Source organism: Cyrtonyx montezumae, unplaced genomic scaffold, assembly GCF_038088225.1.
Source record: "Cyrtonyx montezumae isolate F1298 unplaced genomic scaffold, pur_monq_1.0 scaffold_5, whole genome shotgun sequence".
Classification (NCBI taxonomy): Eukaryota; Metazoa; Chordata; class Aves; order Galliformes; family Odontophoridae; genus Cyrtonyx; species Cyrtonyx montezumae.
In genome coordinates, this window is record NW_027072056.1 from 11,926,258 (window position 1) to 11,946,324 (window position 20,067).

Here is a 20,067-nt window from a genome sequence, read left to right on the forward strand (position 1 = left end):
ATGGCCAAGCCCTGGGGCATCTGGTGCTGCCAGTCCTTGGCCAAACAGCTCTTCCCAGAGCTGCTGCACCCCGGCTGGGCTCTGCCAGGCACAGCCTGCTCACAGCCCTGCTGCTGCCCCCCCCGTGGCTGTTTGGATTTGATCAGCAACAAATGACTTTTATTGTACCCAAATTAATCCTGCTCCTTGAAGCTATTGCAAGGGCCGCCATGATCAAAGGCCAACAGGGACACTGCTGGTGGAAACAGCTGGTAGCAGTGTGCCAGACACAGGGATGGTGTAGGCTGGGCTGAAGATGAAGAAGACACCGTGGCACCTCCCGTGGTCCATTGTTCCAGACTTCAAAGGGCCGTGGATCCGCAGCACTGCTACTAGCTGCTATCTTCCAGCAGCAGCAATTATGGGCTGAATGAGGCTCAGAGACAGTGACTGCAAAGGGCCCATAAAGCTGCACCTTTTTGGTTCATTTCCTTGATTGTCTCTGTTTCCATTATATCCGCCCCTCCAGGATATGTCTTTTAATCCTCCGAGCTGATCTATCCCCATGAATATTCACAGTCCATGGCACACTTATTAGTACTGCCTGCATGTCCCGAAGCTGCTATCAATCATGCCTTAATCTTGCATGCAGCTCCTAGGACTTCATCTAAAATGCAAATGGAAAACATGGAAAATGCATAGAACCAGGAGAAGAAAAAGTTGAAGTCAGTAAATGCTGATGTAGGGGCTCCTGGTTCAGCTTCCTATTGATTTTCACATTATTGATACTGGAGCACTAACTGATCTGGAAGCATTTGCTGAAAGGTCACATCTGCAGCACTGTCCCAACCCTTGCACAGGAGATGTTCATACCCCAGCTGCTGTCTCAGCACAGCTCTGCTCTTCCTGCACTGATGCCCTTTCCCAGAGGCACGAGCAGCAGCACAAATGTGAATCCTCATTGCTGCTGGACTGCTTAAAATTGGATGGGAAGTCCGGTGCAGATGGATTTTGGGTACAAATCTTTGTATGTACGGTGACCATCCTTCCTATGTGGGGGGCAGGCTGATCTTTAACAGTTGCTTGTTCTATGCTGTGTTAGTACAGCTCAGTGGCCGTGCCGTGTGCCTTAGGAAGCACTCAGAAGAGGGGATGCTGGGGCACGCCGTAAGGGCGGTTGGTGGCACACAGATGCAGGAATTTGCTGATGTTTGTGTGCAAGCGGGCAAAGTTGCAGGGCAGAGCTGCTCCGCTGGTTAGCTCCCGCACGTACTGAGCTGCTCCTGTCCCCGAGTGCCGCCCCGCTCCTGGGACCAGCAGCGTGACAAAAGCCGTGCTCATGCAGGAGGGGCTGGCTGTGTCGCGCCGAGTCGCCCTCGTGCTCAGCACAGGCTGCGGGAACCGGAGGGTGTTCCCTGAAGCAGAAACATTAATCACCACTGTTATACACATCGCTTTGTTCGCATTTCTTCTTCTACATAAAAAGGGTAAGAACCCTTTTGTCATCAAATGACGGGGAGGAACAATAGCTCTGCTCACTCTGTCACCGCCCCGCGGAGGCTGAATCACCACCGCAAAGCGCATCATCCCCGGCCCGCTGCTCAGCTCCTGCATCCCGGTGATTCATTCCGGAGCAGAGATGGGAGCGGAAGGCGGACGCCGCAGCCCCCAAATAGCAGCCGTGAACTGAGCGCTCATCTGCGGATGGCATCAGTGGGGCAGGGCAGCGAAGGGGCGGTGGGGCTGAGGATGATGCACAGCCACGAGCAGAACTGTGGGGGAGCCACTGGCAGCCCCTGTCTGGCAGCTCTGGGCTCGCAGTGCTAACCCTGGGCTGGAGAAGATCACCTCAGGGCTTGGATCTTGCCGCAGCCCCCTCTGCCAGCCCAGCTTTGCAGTTAGCAGTGGAGTCCTGAGCCGTGTGAGCACCCGGTCAGCCCGGGGCCTTGGCTCTGCCTGGATTCTCCCCAGCACAGGGCTCTGGTGGGAAGGCAGTGGGCGCTGCAGGCTGCTCTGCTGTAAACTGAGTGGTGCAAGAGAAGGTCAGCACATTAGCTCATTGCTAACAGAAAAGTTCAGGCAATTAAGCTTTAAGACACATTGGAGGGTACTGGCAGTGATTGCAAATGTCAGGAAAACATTTTATGGCAATAAATAACAAATGAGCACAGACTTTTACCAGGCTCTTGAAGCCTGGAGGAAAAGGTCTTTTATTATTTTTTTTCTTAGAACTTATCCTCTGCAAAGGCAGTCAGCAAATCCTAGCCATTGTAGGAAGGAGCCTCTCTTACTCCACTGTCTCTGAATAGTCAATTCTACCTCCAAGACAACAAGTTTGCTCAGAGAGATCTTATAAACAGACCAGAAAGTGAGCAAGAATGGCAAGCTGCTGCTGCCCAAAGGGCAGTGTGTGTCCAAGGGAGCTGTGGCACCACTGGGAATTGCCTCTCCCCAAGTGCAGTGCTGGCCCTGCAGAGTGGGAATGCTGGGCATGAGGGAACAAGCAGGGCCAGCTCTGCACCTCACTGCCTGAGAGGGAGAGTGGCATCTCCTCATGCCCTGTGCATAGGTCCCAGCAAGATCAGCCCTCCCCAGCCACGTCAGGGCCACTTTTCCCCAGAAAGAGGAAGGGACTTCAAATAACATCCTGGGACTCCCACTCCCTCCCTTGATCTGGAAGCTGCTCCCAGCAGCTGCAGCCTGCTCCATGGTGAGGGAAAGCAGAATCATATACAGGGGCACGAGCTGGCTGAAAGTCTTGCCCTTATGCTGCCTTCCCTCGCAGAAATCCCCCAGGATGGCCGCAGTCTCTTCAGGAATGCTGCTATCTGCACAGCCCTCTGCCCACTGCTGCAGCTCTGCATGGGCTCCTGTGAGCTCTCCCACCACATCTCAGATCAAAGCCAGCCAGCCTGAGGCACTGCTCAGAGTGGGTTTTAAAGTGTTGCAGCTCAGCCCCAAATAAATCCCATCTGCTTGCAACCTCACTGCAGTTTAACAGACATTTACAGGCCCCTGGGTAGAGCCTCGTGGATTCCCTTTCTCCCTGCTGTATCAAATGGGGACGAATCCCATTGAAAAGCACATTTCAAAGACAATCATCGTCTCCTCTGTCCCATCTGCACGAGCAGTGAGGCAGTGCAGAGCTGGGGCTGTGCTCTCCAGGAGCACATCACTGTGTGCTCCTGTTGCCTGCAGCATTCAGCTCCCAGTCCTCGAGTTCCTGCTACAACAAACCTGCTGCCTCCTGTTAGCAGTGCACGGACCTGGTGTGCTGGTTCGGCTGTGTTTGCTGGCAGCATTCAGACTCCTAAGGCCTGAAAAACTGGCTGCAGGTCTCTGTGGCAACATGTTATCTCATAAGATTTATGGCCCACCTCACTCCAGGTGAAGTCAGAAATACCACTGCAGTGATCCCTCCTGATACTGCCACATTTCTACACTGCTGCTCTGACTCTCACCCCTGAGGGAAAAGCGATGATAGGAACATTGACACTTCCACCCAGGGAACTTTCTGGGGGCTGTGCCGGTAGTGTGGGGCGATGACAGCACTGTCTTGCTATTCTCAACTTGCTGTTCTGGCTGGAGATTAGGTTGTGCTCAGGGAGGAGTACCTGGGCTAGTCTAGGAAGAGAATGTGGGCTTTTTTTCTTCTATTTCCTCCTTTCCATTGGCGTGATGGAGGTAAGTGAGGGGAGCAAACACCCCAGGGACCAGCACGATGGATTTGGTCAGAAATGCAGTCCCTGCATTCCTGGGGTGGCCATGGTGAAAGCACAGCTCCCAGGGCACAGTTTCTCAGCACCATCTGACCTCAGCTGGGCTGGGGACGAGGTGACCTGCATGTCCCATGGCTGTGAAACAGGGCCAGCCCCGCCTCGGGAGAGCACTGCTTCTCCAGGACTGAGCTGGCGCCTGATGACAGCTCTGTTGAGCTTTTCTGCTAAAGCTTTCCCACGTCACACCGGGAATTACACAACCTTGTGCTAGAGGAGGAAGGAGAGAGCAAAACTCAGTGAGCCTGCAGTTGGGGCAGCTGCATGGCACGTACTGGTCCGATCCCTCTTCCAGATAATTACGTATACCCAATGGTAGAGCTCCATAAGCACAGAGACTCATTTGTGATCAGAGACAGACGCTGACAAAGAGTCATCTTCGAACAAGCACACAAACAGCAAACAAAACACTGTGTTAGCAAACACGATTTTAAAATAGCAGCCTACATCTTACCCAGCTTCCCTGCCCCTCCGCTTCCTGCAGGCTGCCCTGAGCTGCAGTCTGGGAGCAGGAACCTGGTCTGCATTTTTCCTGGCTGTCCTCAAGTCCTGGGGCCCTTGCAAGGTGGAACAGGAGGCGGTAGTCCTCCACTGCCCCCAACGGGTTGTGCAGGAGCTGCAGAACGCATTGTGCCACCGCCGCCTCTCACCTCACATCTCTTTCTGTGGGTGAGACCAGTGCTCTGTCCCCCGGGAGATGCTTCCAGAGAGCTGCTGTTGGGTCTTCAGTGAGTTATGCGTACGATCCCCTCCTGGTTTGCTGGAAGATGCTCATTTTTCAGAGCCACAGACCCTGAAGTGCCAGCAGCTGCATATCTGCTGCTGCAGGGTCTGCTTCAGTCAAATCTCAGCACAGACAGGGATTGGGCTTCGTGGCACAGCAGCTGAGCCATCTGCATGTTTAATTCAGGAACTATTTCATTCTTACATTCAGTTCACTTGGGGCAGGCATCGTGTGCTCAGCTATATAGCGCTGCCAGGACTGGACTGACCCCTTTCACTTTCTGTTTCCAGAGCAGCAAGCCATAGACAAACCCACAGGGACAGCAGTTAGATCCCTGACTGTGAGATAATTTTCTGTTTAATCAGGAAGGTCTAGCAAGCAGTGGCCACCAAACGCTTGTCTCAAACACCACTCACCACCCTCAGCACAAGGAACAACGAGATCTTAAGTGGGTAGGGCTTCACAATTTCCTCGCTAAGGCTTAGAACAAGATGTAACAGCTGTAGTTAAAATTACCCCATCTCTGCTGCCTCCCACCACACCAGAGAAGTTATTTTTAGGCTAATAGAGTCTTACCACGGAAAGCACTGGTGACAATCTGCTCATCTCTCAGGGAGCTGAGGCAGATCTCAGCCATACAGCTGCACGGAAAGCAGTGCTGCAAGCTGGCCAGTGGCTTCCTGATGGCCTCTGCTCAGGGACTTGTGCAGTGAACCATCCTTCTCCCGTTTGGTTTGTTATGCAAAATAAAAGCAGCAGATTCCCCATTACTCTAGTGAAGAGGAAGAGAAGGGATGTATTCCCCAGCAGCAACGTGGTCTCAGCCCAGCCTGCTCTGAGGTCCCTCTCCCACTTTTGGGTGAATTTCTCTAGCACTGTCCATTTTATTTTCAAACAAACTTGGTGAGCTGAAGCTACTCCAGGAGTTCCAGTGGCACCACACAGGCAGGACCCAGTGTGCACCAAGTTGCAAGGATAGTCAAGCAAAGCCAAAGGGGATTAGCTTTTAATGCGATTCTCAGGGCAAAGCCTTAAACTGTGGGATTGACAGGATTCCAGCAGGAAAACCACCAAGCTTGCTGCCCCCATGGCCGACAGTCAGACTCTCTCAGTGCCAGGGAAAGTCACAGAGAAGCCTAGGAATGGCCCAGACACACAGCAGCATCCTGGCCATTGCCTCCCACGTCACAGATTTGGCAGCACAGTCCTCTCTGAACCATGCTGCAGTGCAGCCACTGTTATCCAGATGTTTTGCTCTGCTCTGCAAATTGGTGCCTGCTGAGTCTCTTGTGGTTTATCTTACATTCTGTCCCAGAGAGAGGACCACGTACTGGAAAATGTGGCAGTGCTCCTCCCAGATGCAGCTACCACATCCCTGTCACTTCAGGACTCTGGTGATCACAAAGGTCTGCAAGCTGGCTCATCTCACCCAGGGGTTTCTTTTAGGTTTGCTGGGGTCCTGCTGTATGCTGACATGCTGAATCATTGTCATCACCCTTCTCCCCTCTTCATAGCTCAGTGCCTCTTCCCACATGTGGAAATAATCCATAATAACCCTTTGCAATCTGTGGGAGCCTGGTACAGAGGCAGGCTTAAGAGCTGTGAACACACACAGGCCAGGGGTTAGACATATCTGTCGAGAGAGGCAGGAGGAGATGTCTGCTCCTCGTACCAAAGCCTTGCACAATTGTGGCCACATAAGACTGCAAATAAAGCTCTGAATGAAGTGTGTATGTGTAACAATGACCATAAACTGCACCAAATTAAACAAACTAACAAAACAACTGAAGTATATAAGCATTTCACCTTAAATATCCACAAATAAGAGAGGGAGCCTCAGAATTTTGTTACCATCCATGTACACATTTATTAAGCCAAAGGAGTTTGATCACGTCATGGTATGTCACTGGAGCACGAGATCCCTTCTCTTCAATTCACTAACAACAATTAAACTACTTCATTTTTTTTGCCTTTTGAGCTTAAACAGATTAACTCTTTCTACACTTCCCCACGAAAGGCTCTTTTGTGACTTTTTCTTTCTCCTATCCTTTCCTTTCGGTACAAAACAAATGTTTCACAGATATGTAAACATAACCATCATGGAAATTAAACTGCTCTAAAAGTTACCTTCATTATGTTATGGACGTTTTGTTAGACTTATGTCCTGACAGATGTACTTTGGCTTGGTGAGTCCTTCAATGGAAGTTATTATTATCTCCAGCACCTGCACTGTGATGGTGCCTAGAGACCCAGGAGAGGGTTAAGGCCCTTCTGTGCAAGGTGCTGCACAAATACTTTGCTGTAATACACTGAGATCTCTGGCAAAAATGGCATTCACTGATGCTACTGTGACCTTCTTTGCTTCCCTCTGATCAGTGGTGACCCTCTCAAATGACAGGAGATGGAGTGAAACTCTACTCCAAATGTCCAACTACTGTTGAAGAGAAGAGAAATGTTACTGAGGGCCAATCCTGATGACTGCAGTCTTGTCAACAAAGCTTTTCACGCTCATGGAAATGCTCATATGATTAAGAAACTTCTGTGGGAAGGGTCTGCCAAACTGAGTCCCTTGATCACTGAACTGCTTCCTTTGCAAGAAAGCATGCAAGAAAAGCAGACTGGTTCCTTTCTCTAGTAATTATTGGTATTATTCTACAAGAGAAAGGGATATGGTCAGTTGCTTGGTTTCAACACTGTGTTTTGAGTTCTGATCCCCAAATTAAACAAGTCTCTGCTTTGCTTTGGGCTACTGTGACCAGGCCTGGAAAAGCCTGCTGGACACTCACAGTCATCAGGAGGCAGTGGTTTGCTGCTGCAGCATGGACGGCCTCTGCTATATGGTGTGCAGGTTGCATCTTAAGCAGGAATTCTGAAGACAGCAGATGATCATCAGCAGAAAATATTTTGATACCATTTCAGAGCAATTGCAACTTAAATAATGATTTTTTCTCAGTATTTGAGGTGAAAACAAAAAGATCACATGAAATAAATAGCAAAGAAACAATGCTCCTGCAAACGTAATACATTCCTGCCTATGAAGCATCCCTTGCAAGTTACTGCCCTTTAGGTTATGTCGGATGTTTAAATGAACCTTTTAGAGCTACAGTACTCCGAAATGAGGTTAGAAAATTTAAAAAAATGGGAATTGTGTACAACGCTCTCCTTAAAACAAACCCCCCTGGGGTAGCCTGGGAGTGTGAGGCCTCAGTAGACATAGAGCCGATCCGAAATGGCTGCAGGCATGTGTGTCATGATCTGCATGCGCAGCCACCAGTAGTAATCCATGGGGTGGTAGCGAGTGTAGGGGGCCGTGGAGGTGAGCGCGTGGGCGACGCTTTCGATGACGGGCGAGGTGTCCGTGGAGCCACTGTTGCAGTACGTCTCCATCTTGCTGACCTGCTCATCAAAGTACTCTCTGCCATAGTCTTTGCGCACTATCTCAGGGAGCTCGTCCCACATTTTATCGGCTATGGCTTTGATTCGCTCGGGGCTGTACAGGTTGGTGGCAGCTATGAAGTTGCCGGGCTCCACGATGCTGACCATCACCCCCTGGGGCTGCATTTCGTACCGCAGGCAATCAGAGAAGGCTTCCACACCAAACTTGGTGATGCAGTATGGTGACCGGGCAGGACTGCCCATCCGACCCATCATGCTACTGATGTTCACTACACGACCTAGGCAGAGGTCAGGGAAAGCACAGCTGAGCTGACACGTGTGGAGCAGACATCTGACACACACCACCCACCGGATTCATGAAAGGGCATCCAGCTCGCTCTGTGTATCTGTAAGAGCTGCCTGGCAGACCTGCTGCTGGCTCTGCCTGAGCACTGCTGTCCTATATAACAGCCTTCAGGCAGGAGAACAAGCCCACTGCAGGGTGCTCCCTCTGCATGTGGGCATAGGCACGTGGTGATGCAGAAAGCACAGAGCTATGGGGAACACAGAAGAGGATGGGACAGAACCTGCAGAGTGGGAAACAGGATTGCTCAGCAGCAATCAGGACTGAGCTCAGTCAAGAGAAAGCAGCATCAAAGCACGTCTCTGTTACCAAGCTTGGTTATTTGCAAGGCTCAGACACAATATTCAGGAGCCCAGTGGTGCCTTACACTGCCTGCCTCCCAGAAGCAATTGTTCCTGTACCACAACAACATTCTAAGTCCACTGCTTCTTTTTCTACATGACAGCTGAATTGTGGCTTCAGAAATAGAGCTAGGTACCTTCTCCTTTTCAGAAGCCACCCATTTTGGCAGGGGAGAGTGCTAGCAGGAGACTGTGGGTGCTGCAGCATAATCAGAAGCTGCACATCACAGCACTGTCTATCAGCGTTCTGTGCTGAGTTGCATTAAAAAAGAGAAAGTTTGACCACAAAAATAGTTACGTTCTCACAATGGAAGAACTGCTCCCTGGGCCACATATAGCCCAGGCATCCAGCAAGACATGGGGCAAAGGAGAGATCCATTTCACAGAACACCAGTCAGGAGATCACTCACCCTTTGACCTCCGGATGAGCGGGAGGAAAGCCTTGGTGGTTCGCACGGTCCCCCACAAGTTCACTTCAGCTACTTCCATGTAGGTGTCCATACTGGTGAACTCTACCTCCCCAAAAGTGGAGATCCCAGCATTGTTAACCAGCCCCCAGAGCCCTAGAAGACAAATCAAACAGAAAGCTTTTCCCCTCTGAGACAAATGAGTTGAGCTTGGGAAAAGCTTTGCTAACAAATTATTGAACAATGTAACAGAGCACTCATGACCTGCAGCGATGAAGCCAGACAGAAAAGAGTCCAGAGTGAAACTTAAGTCTTCTAAGCAAATATAACCATAATCAGAATCTGTCTTCACTGCCCAACACAGTGGCCAGAAAGTACTGGGAAAAACATAGCTTGCCAAAGGGTGGAATGGTTTCAGAAATTGCAAAAGCAACTGGGATTTCCACCATACTGGAGCAAAACATGCTCATCAGAATGAAAGACCGCTACAGCTACCCCTTGAGCTTTGATATTTATGGTAACATCTACAGTAGCATTAACAATAGCCAGCTTCATAAGAAAACCTTTGAATAGCTTCTCCACTTCCTTCGCCAATCCTTGAACACTGGCCAGACTTTATAAAGGGAGTCACAACAAACGTCAGGTCACGAGAACAAAGCACCAATCCCAGGGTGCTGAAACAGCACTCCAGTTTCTGCTAATGTCCCCTACAGCAGCTAGTTGAGAAAAAGCAGAGTGTTTTTTTCGTTTTGTTTTCTGGAGACATTGTCTTACAGTGCAAGGGGGAAGCTGTGTTCTGATACCGCACATTTAAACAGGTCATTTCTGCCCTCCGATCACATGCACGGCTTCTGAAGTATGCCCTGAAAATGCTCTCAGAGCCCAGCTGAGGGAGCTCTTGCCACCTGCATGTGACTTTACAGGCCTTTGAATGCGCCTACCTTTCTCTGGGTCCCCCAGGCTGCTATTCACGTGCTCCACTGCTCGGTCCACTTCCTTGCTGTCACAGACATTGAGCTGCACAGTTCTCATTCGGTCACTGTTCATGTCGTCCAGCTCCTTGGAGCCACCCTCTCCCTTATTCTAGAGGGGAAGAAAGCTGGTTTGAATTTGACCAAAGAGTTGTGTAGAAGACCAAATGCACAGCAGCCACCAAAACAAACAAAAGAGTATGCAGGGCAGACAGCATCATCAGGACAGCCCCGCAGTTCAAAGAGAAAGGAGACAAACAGGGCTGCAGAAGAACACTGTTCCCTGAGCCATCTGGCCATCAGCCCTGCCAGAGTCAGCTGGCACCAACTGCTTTGACCCTAGGAAGCAGGCAGAGCTGGATTTGCCCCAGCTATGTAACTCTTGCCCAGTACAAGCCCCTGAGATCAAGCTATGATCCACCACCACAGCAGTGTGAATGTGGTACCACTGCTGCTTTTGCCTGCATATGGTGCACAATCAATAGTGTGGTGGTGGTGCGGTATAAAACAGTTGGTGAGTGGCTGCACATGCACATTGCATGTGTTTCTCAGTCACACTGCCAGCTCTGGGAGTGACAGTCCTATAAGAGGGACCGCCTGCCTACTGCTCTCTCCCTTCAGCTGGTCTGTGCACACAGCTCCTGATGCCTGGAGATACATCTGCTGCCTCCAGCAGACTCCTGCAGAGTACAGTCATCAAATGTCTGACCAACTTGCCTGTTAGTAATTCTCCAGGAGTCTTCTCCAGCATCTTACTCTCTTCTCTCTCCACTCCATGAGCTGTTTCTCACTCCTGCTTCCCATCTCCACTCCTTTCTTCCTCATCTCAGAGCAATATCATCCCCAGCTTACCCATACATATGTGCTCGTAGTCCAGCCATGTAATTGCAGACAGCCCCTCAGATACCTTTCACATGGGCAATCAACAAGGCAGCCATGCCCTATGTGCTCTACTTCAGTGGTCCTGCAGCCTAGTTTTGCTACGGTGCTACAAGTACACAGAATATTAATAGGAGTTTCTAACTATCCCTGAACTGCTTTAATGACTACGAGCTACTGGATTGTGCTGGCCATGACAGAGTACTTTTGTAGAGGATACTGTAGAGGACTCAGATCTGGATCTGAAAATGAACACTTTTTTGGAACATCTCTGTCTTTACTGTAAGAAGCGCTCCATGTCCCTTAAAATCATTCCTCACTAGAAGTCTTTACTTCCCATTAACAGTCTAGCCATGAAGCATGTTCCACAAAATGATCTGATGACTGCTCCCCTAGTTGAGCTCTCAATCCTTCAGCTAGCCCTGCTTACTTCGTTAGCATCAGTAGGTAAGCATCACAGTGCTATTCACTCCTCAGCTTTTACAAGGCAGAAGTGTAGATGAAACCACAAGGGTGACTGTGCATTGCCATCTCAGTGCCACCTTATCTTTCAACACACCTTCTCCTGGCTCCCCTTGCTCATGTGCTTATCTGCTGTGCTCACATGCAGTACCCTGAAATTCATTAACTTGCCTGCCTGGTCTCTCCTGCATATTTTTCTCCACCCTCTCTTATTCCAAAGCAAACTGTTAACACTGTTTAGTGCTTTTCTTTAAGAGAAGGCATTTACTGCACTTGTTCCATAAGGAAGCATATTGAATACAGAATTGAGCCACTAAAAATACCATGCATAGTTTAATGAAGTTTAGTTTCAAGGTGACTGAAAATAGAGCTTTGTGCTGTTTGTTGCTCACTTGAACCCACTTTGGTGCTGAAGTCAGTGTACATGGCAAAGCACTGAAAGGCATAAAGATGGCACATGTGGGAACGCCAAGAGGGAATCAGCAAATGCAAGCATACAAGCCCCTTAGAATCAGCAGATATAGCTAAGAAAGAATGGACAACAGCAAAGCCAGTGTGCTTCTTCCCCCAGCCCCATATCTGCGAGGTCACCTCCAAGAGAAGAAAACTGCAGGGACCACCATGAGAGCACAAGGTGGAAAAGGCACACGGCTCAACATGTCAGAAATTCGGGCAAAAGATGTGCAGTGGTGAACTTGGTTCTAAAAAATTCAATTCTCCTTGCAAAACCACAGCAGCACACCAGCCTCAGAGGACTCATAAGCTTCACTGGGAACTCCACAACGCCTTCATCCTCTCTCACAGAGCTGTCTCAGCAAGCCAGCATCCCTTCTGCCTCCCACCTGCATACAGCTAGGTGCTTGGACAGGGACATCCTGGGCCAAGATCCTGACTCTGGAGTTGAACTCCAGACACTAATCCAGGCCCACAGGGTCATTCCCTTGAGTAGATATGTGGTGGTTTAGTCAGGTACACTATGACTGCATCATGCTCTCCTGGCTCAGGACTCAATCCCTTGGCCCATAAGCAGCAGTGAAGGGACCTCATGCTATGCCAAGAGACCAGTGCATCTCTGCTGTCAGCCCCAAGGTTCAGACCCCACAGCAAGAGGACCCAGGTCTGGCATCACTGCCTCATCTTCCTCTTCCCATGGTCACTCTCTGGGGCACATAGCTTCAGCTTGGATCTTTATCACTGTGTCCTTGAAGTGGCATGTGGCTCTGAGCACTTTCTGAGCCCACCAGTAACTTGCTTGCACGCTGAGCTGGTCACATAATCTCTGGCTCTCCACCCTCTGTAAGCCCCAGCAGATCTGAGCACACAATGCAAAGCAAGCAGAGATCCCACAGCACTCCTGACAGCAGTGACAAACATCACTGGATGGATGGACATGGACATGGACAAACATATGTCCACTGGTAACAGATACTGATGGAAAAATACCTTCTTCATCTTGTGTCAGCTGGCTCCTCCAGCTATTAACCAAAGAGGAAAAACAAGACAGCTGCAGTGTGATTGTTCATTGAATCCACTGTCTTTTGGCAATGAAACATTAATTTAACTCTCAAATTAATATATTTGTTAGTGAAAATGTTAGGAAAAAAAAACCTGTGAAATAGCACTGTTAGTACAAATGCACCCTTGGGCTACCCCTAGCTGTGACTTTAAAAACCTCTCAGATTTCCTTCAGTAAAAAATATAGTCAGGTGCTCAAGATCTGCCCACTCTAGGAAACTCTCTGAACAAAGAGTCAGCACTGCACACACTTTGTATATGCAAGGAGAGTGCATACCCTGGGGATATGACAGTGCCCTGAGCTGGAGTATGTTCCTGATGTGCAGCTGTGCTCTGACAAGTAGTAATGTGAAAATAACACTGAAGTTTCATATTCATTTCCTCTTAGTCAAGATAAGATCAAAGATATCCAGTTTACAAGCAAAACACAACAGTTCTTGTTTCCACCTTTATTTTTCTCTGGAGCCAAAATAAATACTAGTATTGTTCTGACCCTAAAATCAGCACCACCAATAATAACACTGGTTTTATAGCATGTGGTTCTGCTCACAGTTTTGCTAATGAAACCTGTAGCATAAAGAGAAATCAGCTCAGTATCTTGGAGTTCAGTCCTGCAGGGTTAAGAGCTTGTTTTTTCCATAATGAATATGATCTGAAGACACACAGTACACCAACTTGTTGACTGTGGCATTTATAGTGTTTTTCTGATGACAGCTGCTGTTACCAGTCTTGCTGTGGTCACACAGACTTTGGAATGTGGTATGTGAATCTAGCTAAAAAACCAACAGTCAGTTACAGAGATACAGTAAAGATTTTTGCTGATTCTTGGAGAGGAAACAAATGTTGATCAAAGAGTTCTGGCATGTTGCTTCATGTCAGCTTCTGCTGAAATTGTCAGAGGCCAATACCTTTCACTAACATGCTGCAGTGGAGATGCTAAGTCATGGCCTGAACCAGTGATGGAGCACCTGGTGGGAAGGCAGGGCCAACCCAGGGGAGTTCAGGTGCATGCAGTGTACCTGAGTGATGAAAGGGGTGGAGCCAGGATCCACCCCTTCCCAGACCTCATTTAATGGTGGGCAGTGGAGATGAAGCCCCTACTTTCTGGAGGTTTCCTAAAGGTAAGCAGTTTTTTCTTCCACTATTTCTGTGTTGGTGGCTGCTGCATTTGGGCTTGTTCTTATTTGCTGCAGTCTGAGATTGTGCTACTCTGCTGTTATTGTTGTACCTTCCACCGCATTATGGTATTGCACACCTATTTAGCAGCATAGGCGCTGAAGACTCCAAAATGGAAGAGAGGCTTCAGTACCAGTTAAGCATGTGCTTGTGTCTTTCTAGCAGCTCAGACTGAGGAAGTGAAATAAGGAAGTAACCCTGTGGCTCTGAATTTTTTGTCTACTATCAATATATAGACAGGCTACTGTTCTGAACAGTGGCTTTTAAGTCTACAGTATTATCTTATCCAATACTGACTTGTAGTTATGAAAGCACAGTAAAAATATCTCTTTAAGTCTCTTCTATCCTTTCTCTTCTCAGAGGCTTTAGAAAAGCAGTAGCTCATAGCATGTATCCTGTTCCTCTGTGAAGCCTGTAGAGGGAGCCCGGGGTAAAAAAAAAAAAAAAGGCACTTGACTCAAAACTGAGACCACAAAAGACAGCATGACCTAAATGCTTTCTATCTCAATTTTTGAGATGTAATGATTCAAGCAAAACTTGTTAGCAATGGCAAGGCTAACAGCAGAAGGAATATTGATATCACTTATAAGAGCGCCTGATGAAGTCTCTTAAAAAATAAAACTATTTAAGAGATGTTCACAGTGATAAGTGAGCTGAATATAAGTGAGAATAAAAGGAGTAAGTTTGTTTCTGCTAGGATATGACCATGTAACTGAAAAAGTAGGGAAACCTCCTATGGAGATGCTAAGGTGTTCCTTCTCTGTGACCAGGTAACTCAGACTGCTCTTAGCTCAGTGATGCGGTCTTTGGTTCACTCTGTGTGTCCTGATTGTTTCATACGCACTAGTGAAATTATCACTTTCACAGTGATTTCAGCATGCACCCTCAGTGCACACTGGAGTATGGCTGTGCTCATGAACATAAAAGAAAACTCATACCACATGCTAGGACATCCACCAAACCACTAGTGATTTTATTACTAATCAAAATAAACCCTGCATAATTATGTATAATGAGTGCGGCTTCAAACGTTCAAACTGGGCTGATTCTAAAATCACTTACAGGTAAGCCTATAAACTCAGATTTGGGGTTTGAGTCAATTGTGTTTGAACACTTCCAAGCTCTGATCAGTCTCGTTATGGTCCAGACCAGGTTCAATTCAAGCATGTATGTCTCTTACTTTGAGCAATCAACAACTCTCCCTCTCCTTGGCAAAGTGTTGTGGAGAGTGGAGATGGAAAGACTGGATTTACTGTGTCTGTTCATTCCACAGATGAAGAGTCAAGTTTTTAGTTTTCTTACCTTTTGCAGGCAGCCAGCATAGATAATGAAGCCTTTGGCATGCAGGTGCTTGGCCAAGGCAAATCCAAACCCAGAGTCACAACCTGTTATAAGCACAGCTCTGCTGCCAATCTGCAAAACAGAATCAAACAATGAACTGGAACTGAGTAATCAAAAATGGTGATTTCCATTCACTGAACAAATTGTGTTCTTGGCCAGGAGCAACCTGTTCTAGGGACATTTGCTATGTTCACTGCCAGCTACTGCCACCCAGTGCCTCCTGAAGAGAGGAAACTGAGGCTTCATTCCAAAAATCACTCTAGTGAGGCAGGATTGCTGTCCTTTCAGTACCTTTGGCAGCAGGCTTTCAAGGCAAAGAGACAAAGCAACCCAGCATTTTCTGTCAGTTCCTATCCATCTTGGAATCTAGAACTATATTAAAGAGCTCTCAAGAAGTGTTTTCCCTTCAATAGGGAGCATATATATATTCTATATATATAATGTTACTATAATTTTCAGAGCAGGCAGGAATCTGCTCTTCCCTACCATGCGACCTGTAGGGTTTGAGGAATATAGCTTGACTGAAGACAACAGGTTAACATTACTGAGTGATCATTTATCCTTCTCTTTCCAGCACATACACCCTCTAGTATTTCATTTTAAAAGCTAAGCAGTATCACAAGGATTGCATACTTGAAATTATGACCAATTGTTTATTAGTTGTACTTCTATTTAAATTATGGGTTTGAATGATAAGACACCTCTTTCCTTTTCCAAATTCCTTCTCATGACACAAAGACACCAGTTAGTGCAGTTCTTAACACAGGACTTGTACCAACCATTTTAGCAGCCACAGGTGTGCATACAGCAAGGTGCTGCTGTAGGTGGGATTAGGTAATGACTGTTTGCAACTCATTTAATCTTATCTCTGTTAAAACTATAAGCTTGGCTTTCCCTGGGATACAGGAGGACTGAAGGTGTTTACACCAGAAGCCTGACAATGACACAAGGGCCACATCTGAATTCCTTTGAGAGTCTATTCCAGGCAAGATGTGCATGCTCTGGTATGGTTGTAGTGCTGAGTTCTGTGACACATGACAGCACCAGGCAGAAGGAAAGAGGGTGTTCTGCCATGTTTTTTTTTCTAGTAAGCCAGCACTTTCAAGGAAGGAGCTATTAAAAGGGTCAGTCTCCAGAGTGAGATGTGAGGACACACCAATTTATTTACATCACTTTATACAACCATACTCTGGAAAGAGTGCTTTATTAAGAACTTGTCATGCAAATTCCCTCCACTCTAAGGTGGAAGATTTCATCTGCTGAGTAAGTTCCAAAAATAGAATAAAAAGCCACCAGTCTGATTGTTTACTGCTATCCTTAGTAGCATGTACTGTGTTGCGTCAATGGAATCTCTGCTAGGAAAGAATGTAGAGTATGTTGAAGAGGTCTAGCTCAGAGTCTTTCTGGCACATAGGAAAGAAGAATTTGGTCACCAGGCTTCAGGTTTAGAGCCTCAGCTCAGCAATTCTAGATCTTGGAAACCACAGTAATACTCACCTGATCAACCTCACTTGCATAAGAGCGGCTGCCACATGAGGACAAGAGAGGGAAGCAAAGTTTTGGCACAGGTCTGTTTAAAAAAAAACAGAACAATCAAGCATGGAACATCCTGACCATACTTTGGTAGTGCAGCATGCATACAAAAAATATGGTGTTGCCTTTATACCAAATGTAGACTGTCAACTGAGAAGACAGAATCTCACTCAGCTCTCCTTAGTCTGAGCCTGCCTCTTTCTTACAGTAGCAAACATTTGTTTCTCAAAAGATTCTGATGCTATTTCCATCTGCATGGATATAAACAAGAATTAAAATAGCTCCTGGCCTGAAGGCACAGAGTTGCATCCACCTGCAAAATGGGCAGTAGTGTTTTCATTTTCAGCAGCAACTACATTCTTGCAGTTGCATAAAGCAGGGTAGTGGAAATTCTGCGTTTGTCTATTGAAAGCATGCTGCTGTGGCATTGCCTCTGATATTCATCCTAATGCTGAATTTGCTTGGAATCATCTCACTTTTTTACACACAGCTCCACCCTTCTGTCATCTGTGACATTCCTTCTGCAGTGTGTACCCATTAGAGCCTCTTAGATCTCATATCCCCTCTTAGCAGCTGTTAAAACAAAGATATGTTTTTGAGGAATATGTGCCATGCAGATCTGAAGTCCCTCTGCATATATGTTTGACTTTGAGGAATGTACAGTGTATTCAAAAATACAGATTGGAGCAAAGCAACAATGCCTTCCAGGGGCGTGTGTGTTTAGAGAAGCTTTGTTACCAGAAGCATCTTATTATCTGAAGTCTTGTTATCATGCAGCAAAACTGGGTCTAGAGAACATACCGGACTGATCCTGCCCTCTGACCTTGCCAGCCACCCCTTTGGATTATATAAGCTTTTTCACAGCTTTTTTCTTCTAGACACACTGTATTTTAGCTGCTGCCTGGTTCCTCTAACATCTATTCTTCAACAGAGCTCCTCTTCCTGGACAAATTTGCTTAATCACTCAATTATTTCCTGCTCAGATATTACAGGCACTCCCAAGGTGACCTGTGCAACACTCAACTGCAGTCTGTGGACACTGACTTCTGAGCTGCATCTTCAGAAAACAAGGCTACAGAAATGTTCTAACAGCAGAAGCTTTGAACTAGGTGGGAAAGGAGCTGATCAACAGTTACTTGATACAACAGATGTCTGCTGCTGATCAGCATAGAAAATCTTTAACAGATCAGCTATCTTTGCTCTTTATAACTCTGTTAGAGAAGCTATCTTTGCTCTTTACAACTGTCTCAAGATCCAACCTTGATAGCAATGGTGCTGTTATCAATAGCAGTGGAACAACACTGGAGGTGTCAATTCTTGCTTAGCACAGACCATCAAATGGCTTCTCTACAATTAGTGACACACACACTGTTATGTGGGAACCCTGTTCTAAAGCCAGTGAAAGTACTCGGTTTGCTCTGAGTTTGGACTAGCAGGGTTCCCATCACAGACTGGTACAAAGATTTGTGGGTTTCAGAGTTAGGCAGGAAATTATCTAATTCTAACTCCTATTTATGTTCAGGAAAAGAACAACTTTATTCAATCTACCTCTATTTCTCACTAAAATTCTCATGAACTTTTTCATTTTACATGATTAATTATTTTTATTAAAGTTATAGAAATTACAGTTCTTTGTACTGCACCAAGGCCTACTTACTGGTATTTAGGAATGTCCAGAAAGGTTGTGAAATCTCCATCCTTGGAGATGTTTAAAAGCTGCCTGGACGTGGTCCTGAGCAAGCAGATCTGGCTGGCTCTGCTTGAGTAGGGTGATTGGCCATGTGACCTCCAGAGGGCCTTTCCAGTCTCAGCCATTCTGTAAATAACTGCCCCACTGAAATCAAGTGAGCCCTCAATGTGTGCTTTACTTAATATTTTGCTCTTCTTCAAGTTACTTACCTGAAGCTGTTCCCTGGGTTCTTGACATTCAGGGTTTTTACAGGGAGGCTCAGGAGAGGTCGGGACAGCTTGGTTGCCAACATGTTTCCACTCAGCACACTCTATTACAGTGAGCCTGTTCTTCCTTAGCTCTGCAAGACAAGATAGTGCCTCACCTTAAGTTGCTCAATTATTTTGAAAGTCATGCTGACTGTGTATGTTTTAAAGACAACATAAAGTCCAAAGGAACACATCTTTCCTTGTGGTTCCTCACCCTGAGATAAATGGCTCAACCTTCAGCCACCTCAAGTTGCTATTAAATAAGGAAGAAGCTATATGCAGGCTGATGAGCAGGAAGTCACTTAAAGAAAACATCTTTTTCTTGTTTAATGCATCTTAAACTGCACTCTCTGAATCAACTGTGAATTGAGTTATTTACTCATGGGATTTATGATGTGGTGTAAGATAACTGAGGTAAAGCAGAAGCTCAAGGCACAGGTGACACTGTGCCACATGTTCCTGAAGCAATATAGCTCATGCAGCCACGTGGTTAAAAGTGCACTTCCTTGTAATGGAGCAGCTGTGATACTGGGTTGCACACAGGAATCCCTGTTACCCATGGGAGAGCATGGCTCAAGAGCGGGAATGGAGCACTGAGAGTCCATTTCACTCGTTTCCATTTTGCTTAAAACCGATCCAGTGCACACCCAAGCTCAGAGCACCGTCTCCTCCACTGTAGCTGAACAATGGTACCCAATCGTTGGGCTTTACGCATGTCTCCGCTGAATCCCGCAGTTTCAGGGCCTGCTGCTAAGCGGGCCTACACTTAAACATGTGAATTGCTATGCAAGAGCTGCTGTTGGCCGCAGCTCAGCAGAGAAAGGTCTAGAAACCGTGCATTAAAGCGCGCCTACGTCGCTCCGCTTACAGGAGGGACCGGGCGGCTCCGGGAAGCCCCGAAACGCTGCCGTGGCCCAGGCGACGTGTACCGGTGCCGGGGGCGTGGGATGGAGCAGCGGGCGGCCCCGCGGGCGGCTGTCACTCGGCAGTCCGGCCCGGCCCCGCCGAGGTTGGGGGAGGGGGGGGTGCGAGGGAAGATGTCGGCGGGTACCTCTAGCCGCGGAGCCCGGAGAAGGAAGAGGAGCGAGAAGGGGCCTAGCTCACTCGCCCCCTCCCCACGGGCACGCAAGGTCATCGGGAGCCCCTTACCTGCAGCCGGCGGGCGTCCCGGGCGCTGGGTTTGAATGAGGCTGGGCCGCGAACCCGGCGGCTGGGGCGCGGCGGGGGGCGGGCCGGGGGAAGGGCCGGGGCGGGAGCGGGCGGCGGCGGCGATTGGCGGCGGCCAT

General features: G+C 47.7%; 1 protein-coding gene across 1 annotated transcript; it reads right to left on the reverse strand.

Moving 5' to 3' along the window:
- Positions 1-6,321: 6,321 nt before the first annotated feature.
- BDH1 (3-hydroxybutyrate dehydrogenase 1) lies at positions 6,322-20,030 on the reverse strand. The gene is made up of 7 exons (XM_065747838.1): positions 19,931-20,030; positions 18,743-18,873; positions 16,808-16,880; positions 15,272-15,382; positions 9,908-10,049; positions 8,970-9,122; positions 6,322-8,153 (listed from the first exon to the last, which is right to left on the reverse strand). The coding sequence occupies exons 2-7, from the start codon at positions 18,823-18,825 to the stop codon at positions 7,684-7,686; spliced, it is 1,032 nt and encodes a 343-aa protein (XP_065603910.1). The 5' UTR covers positions 18,826-18,873; positions 19,931-20,030; the 3' UTR covers positions 6,322-7,683.
- Between the last annotated feature and the right edge of the window lie 37 nt (positions 20,031-20,067).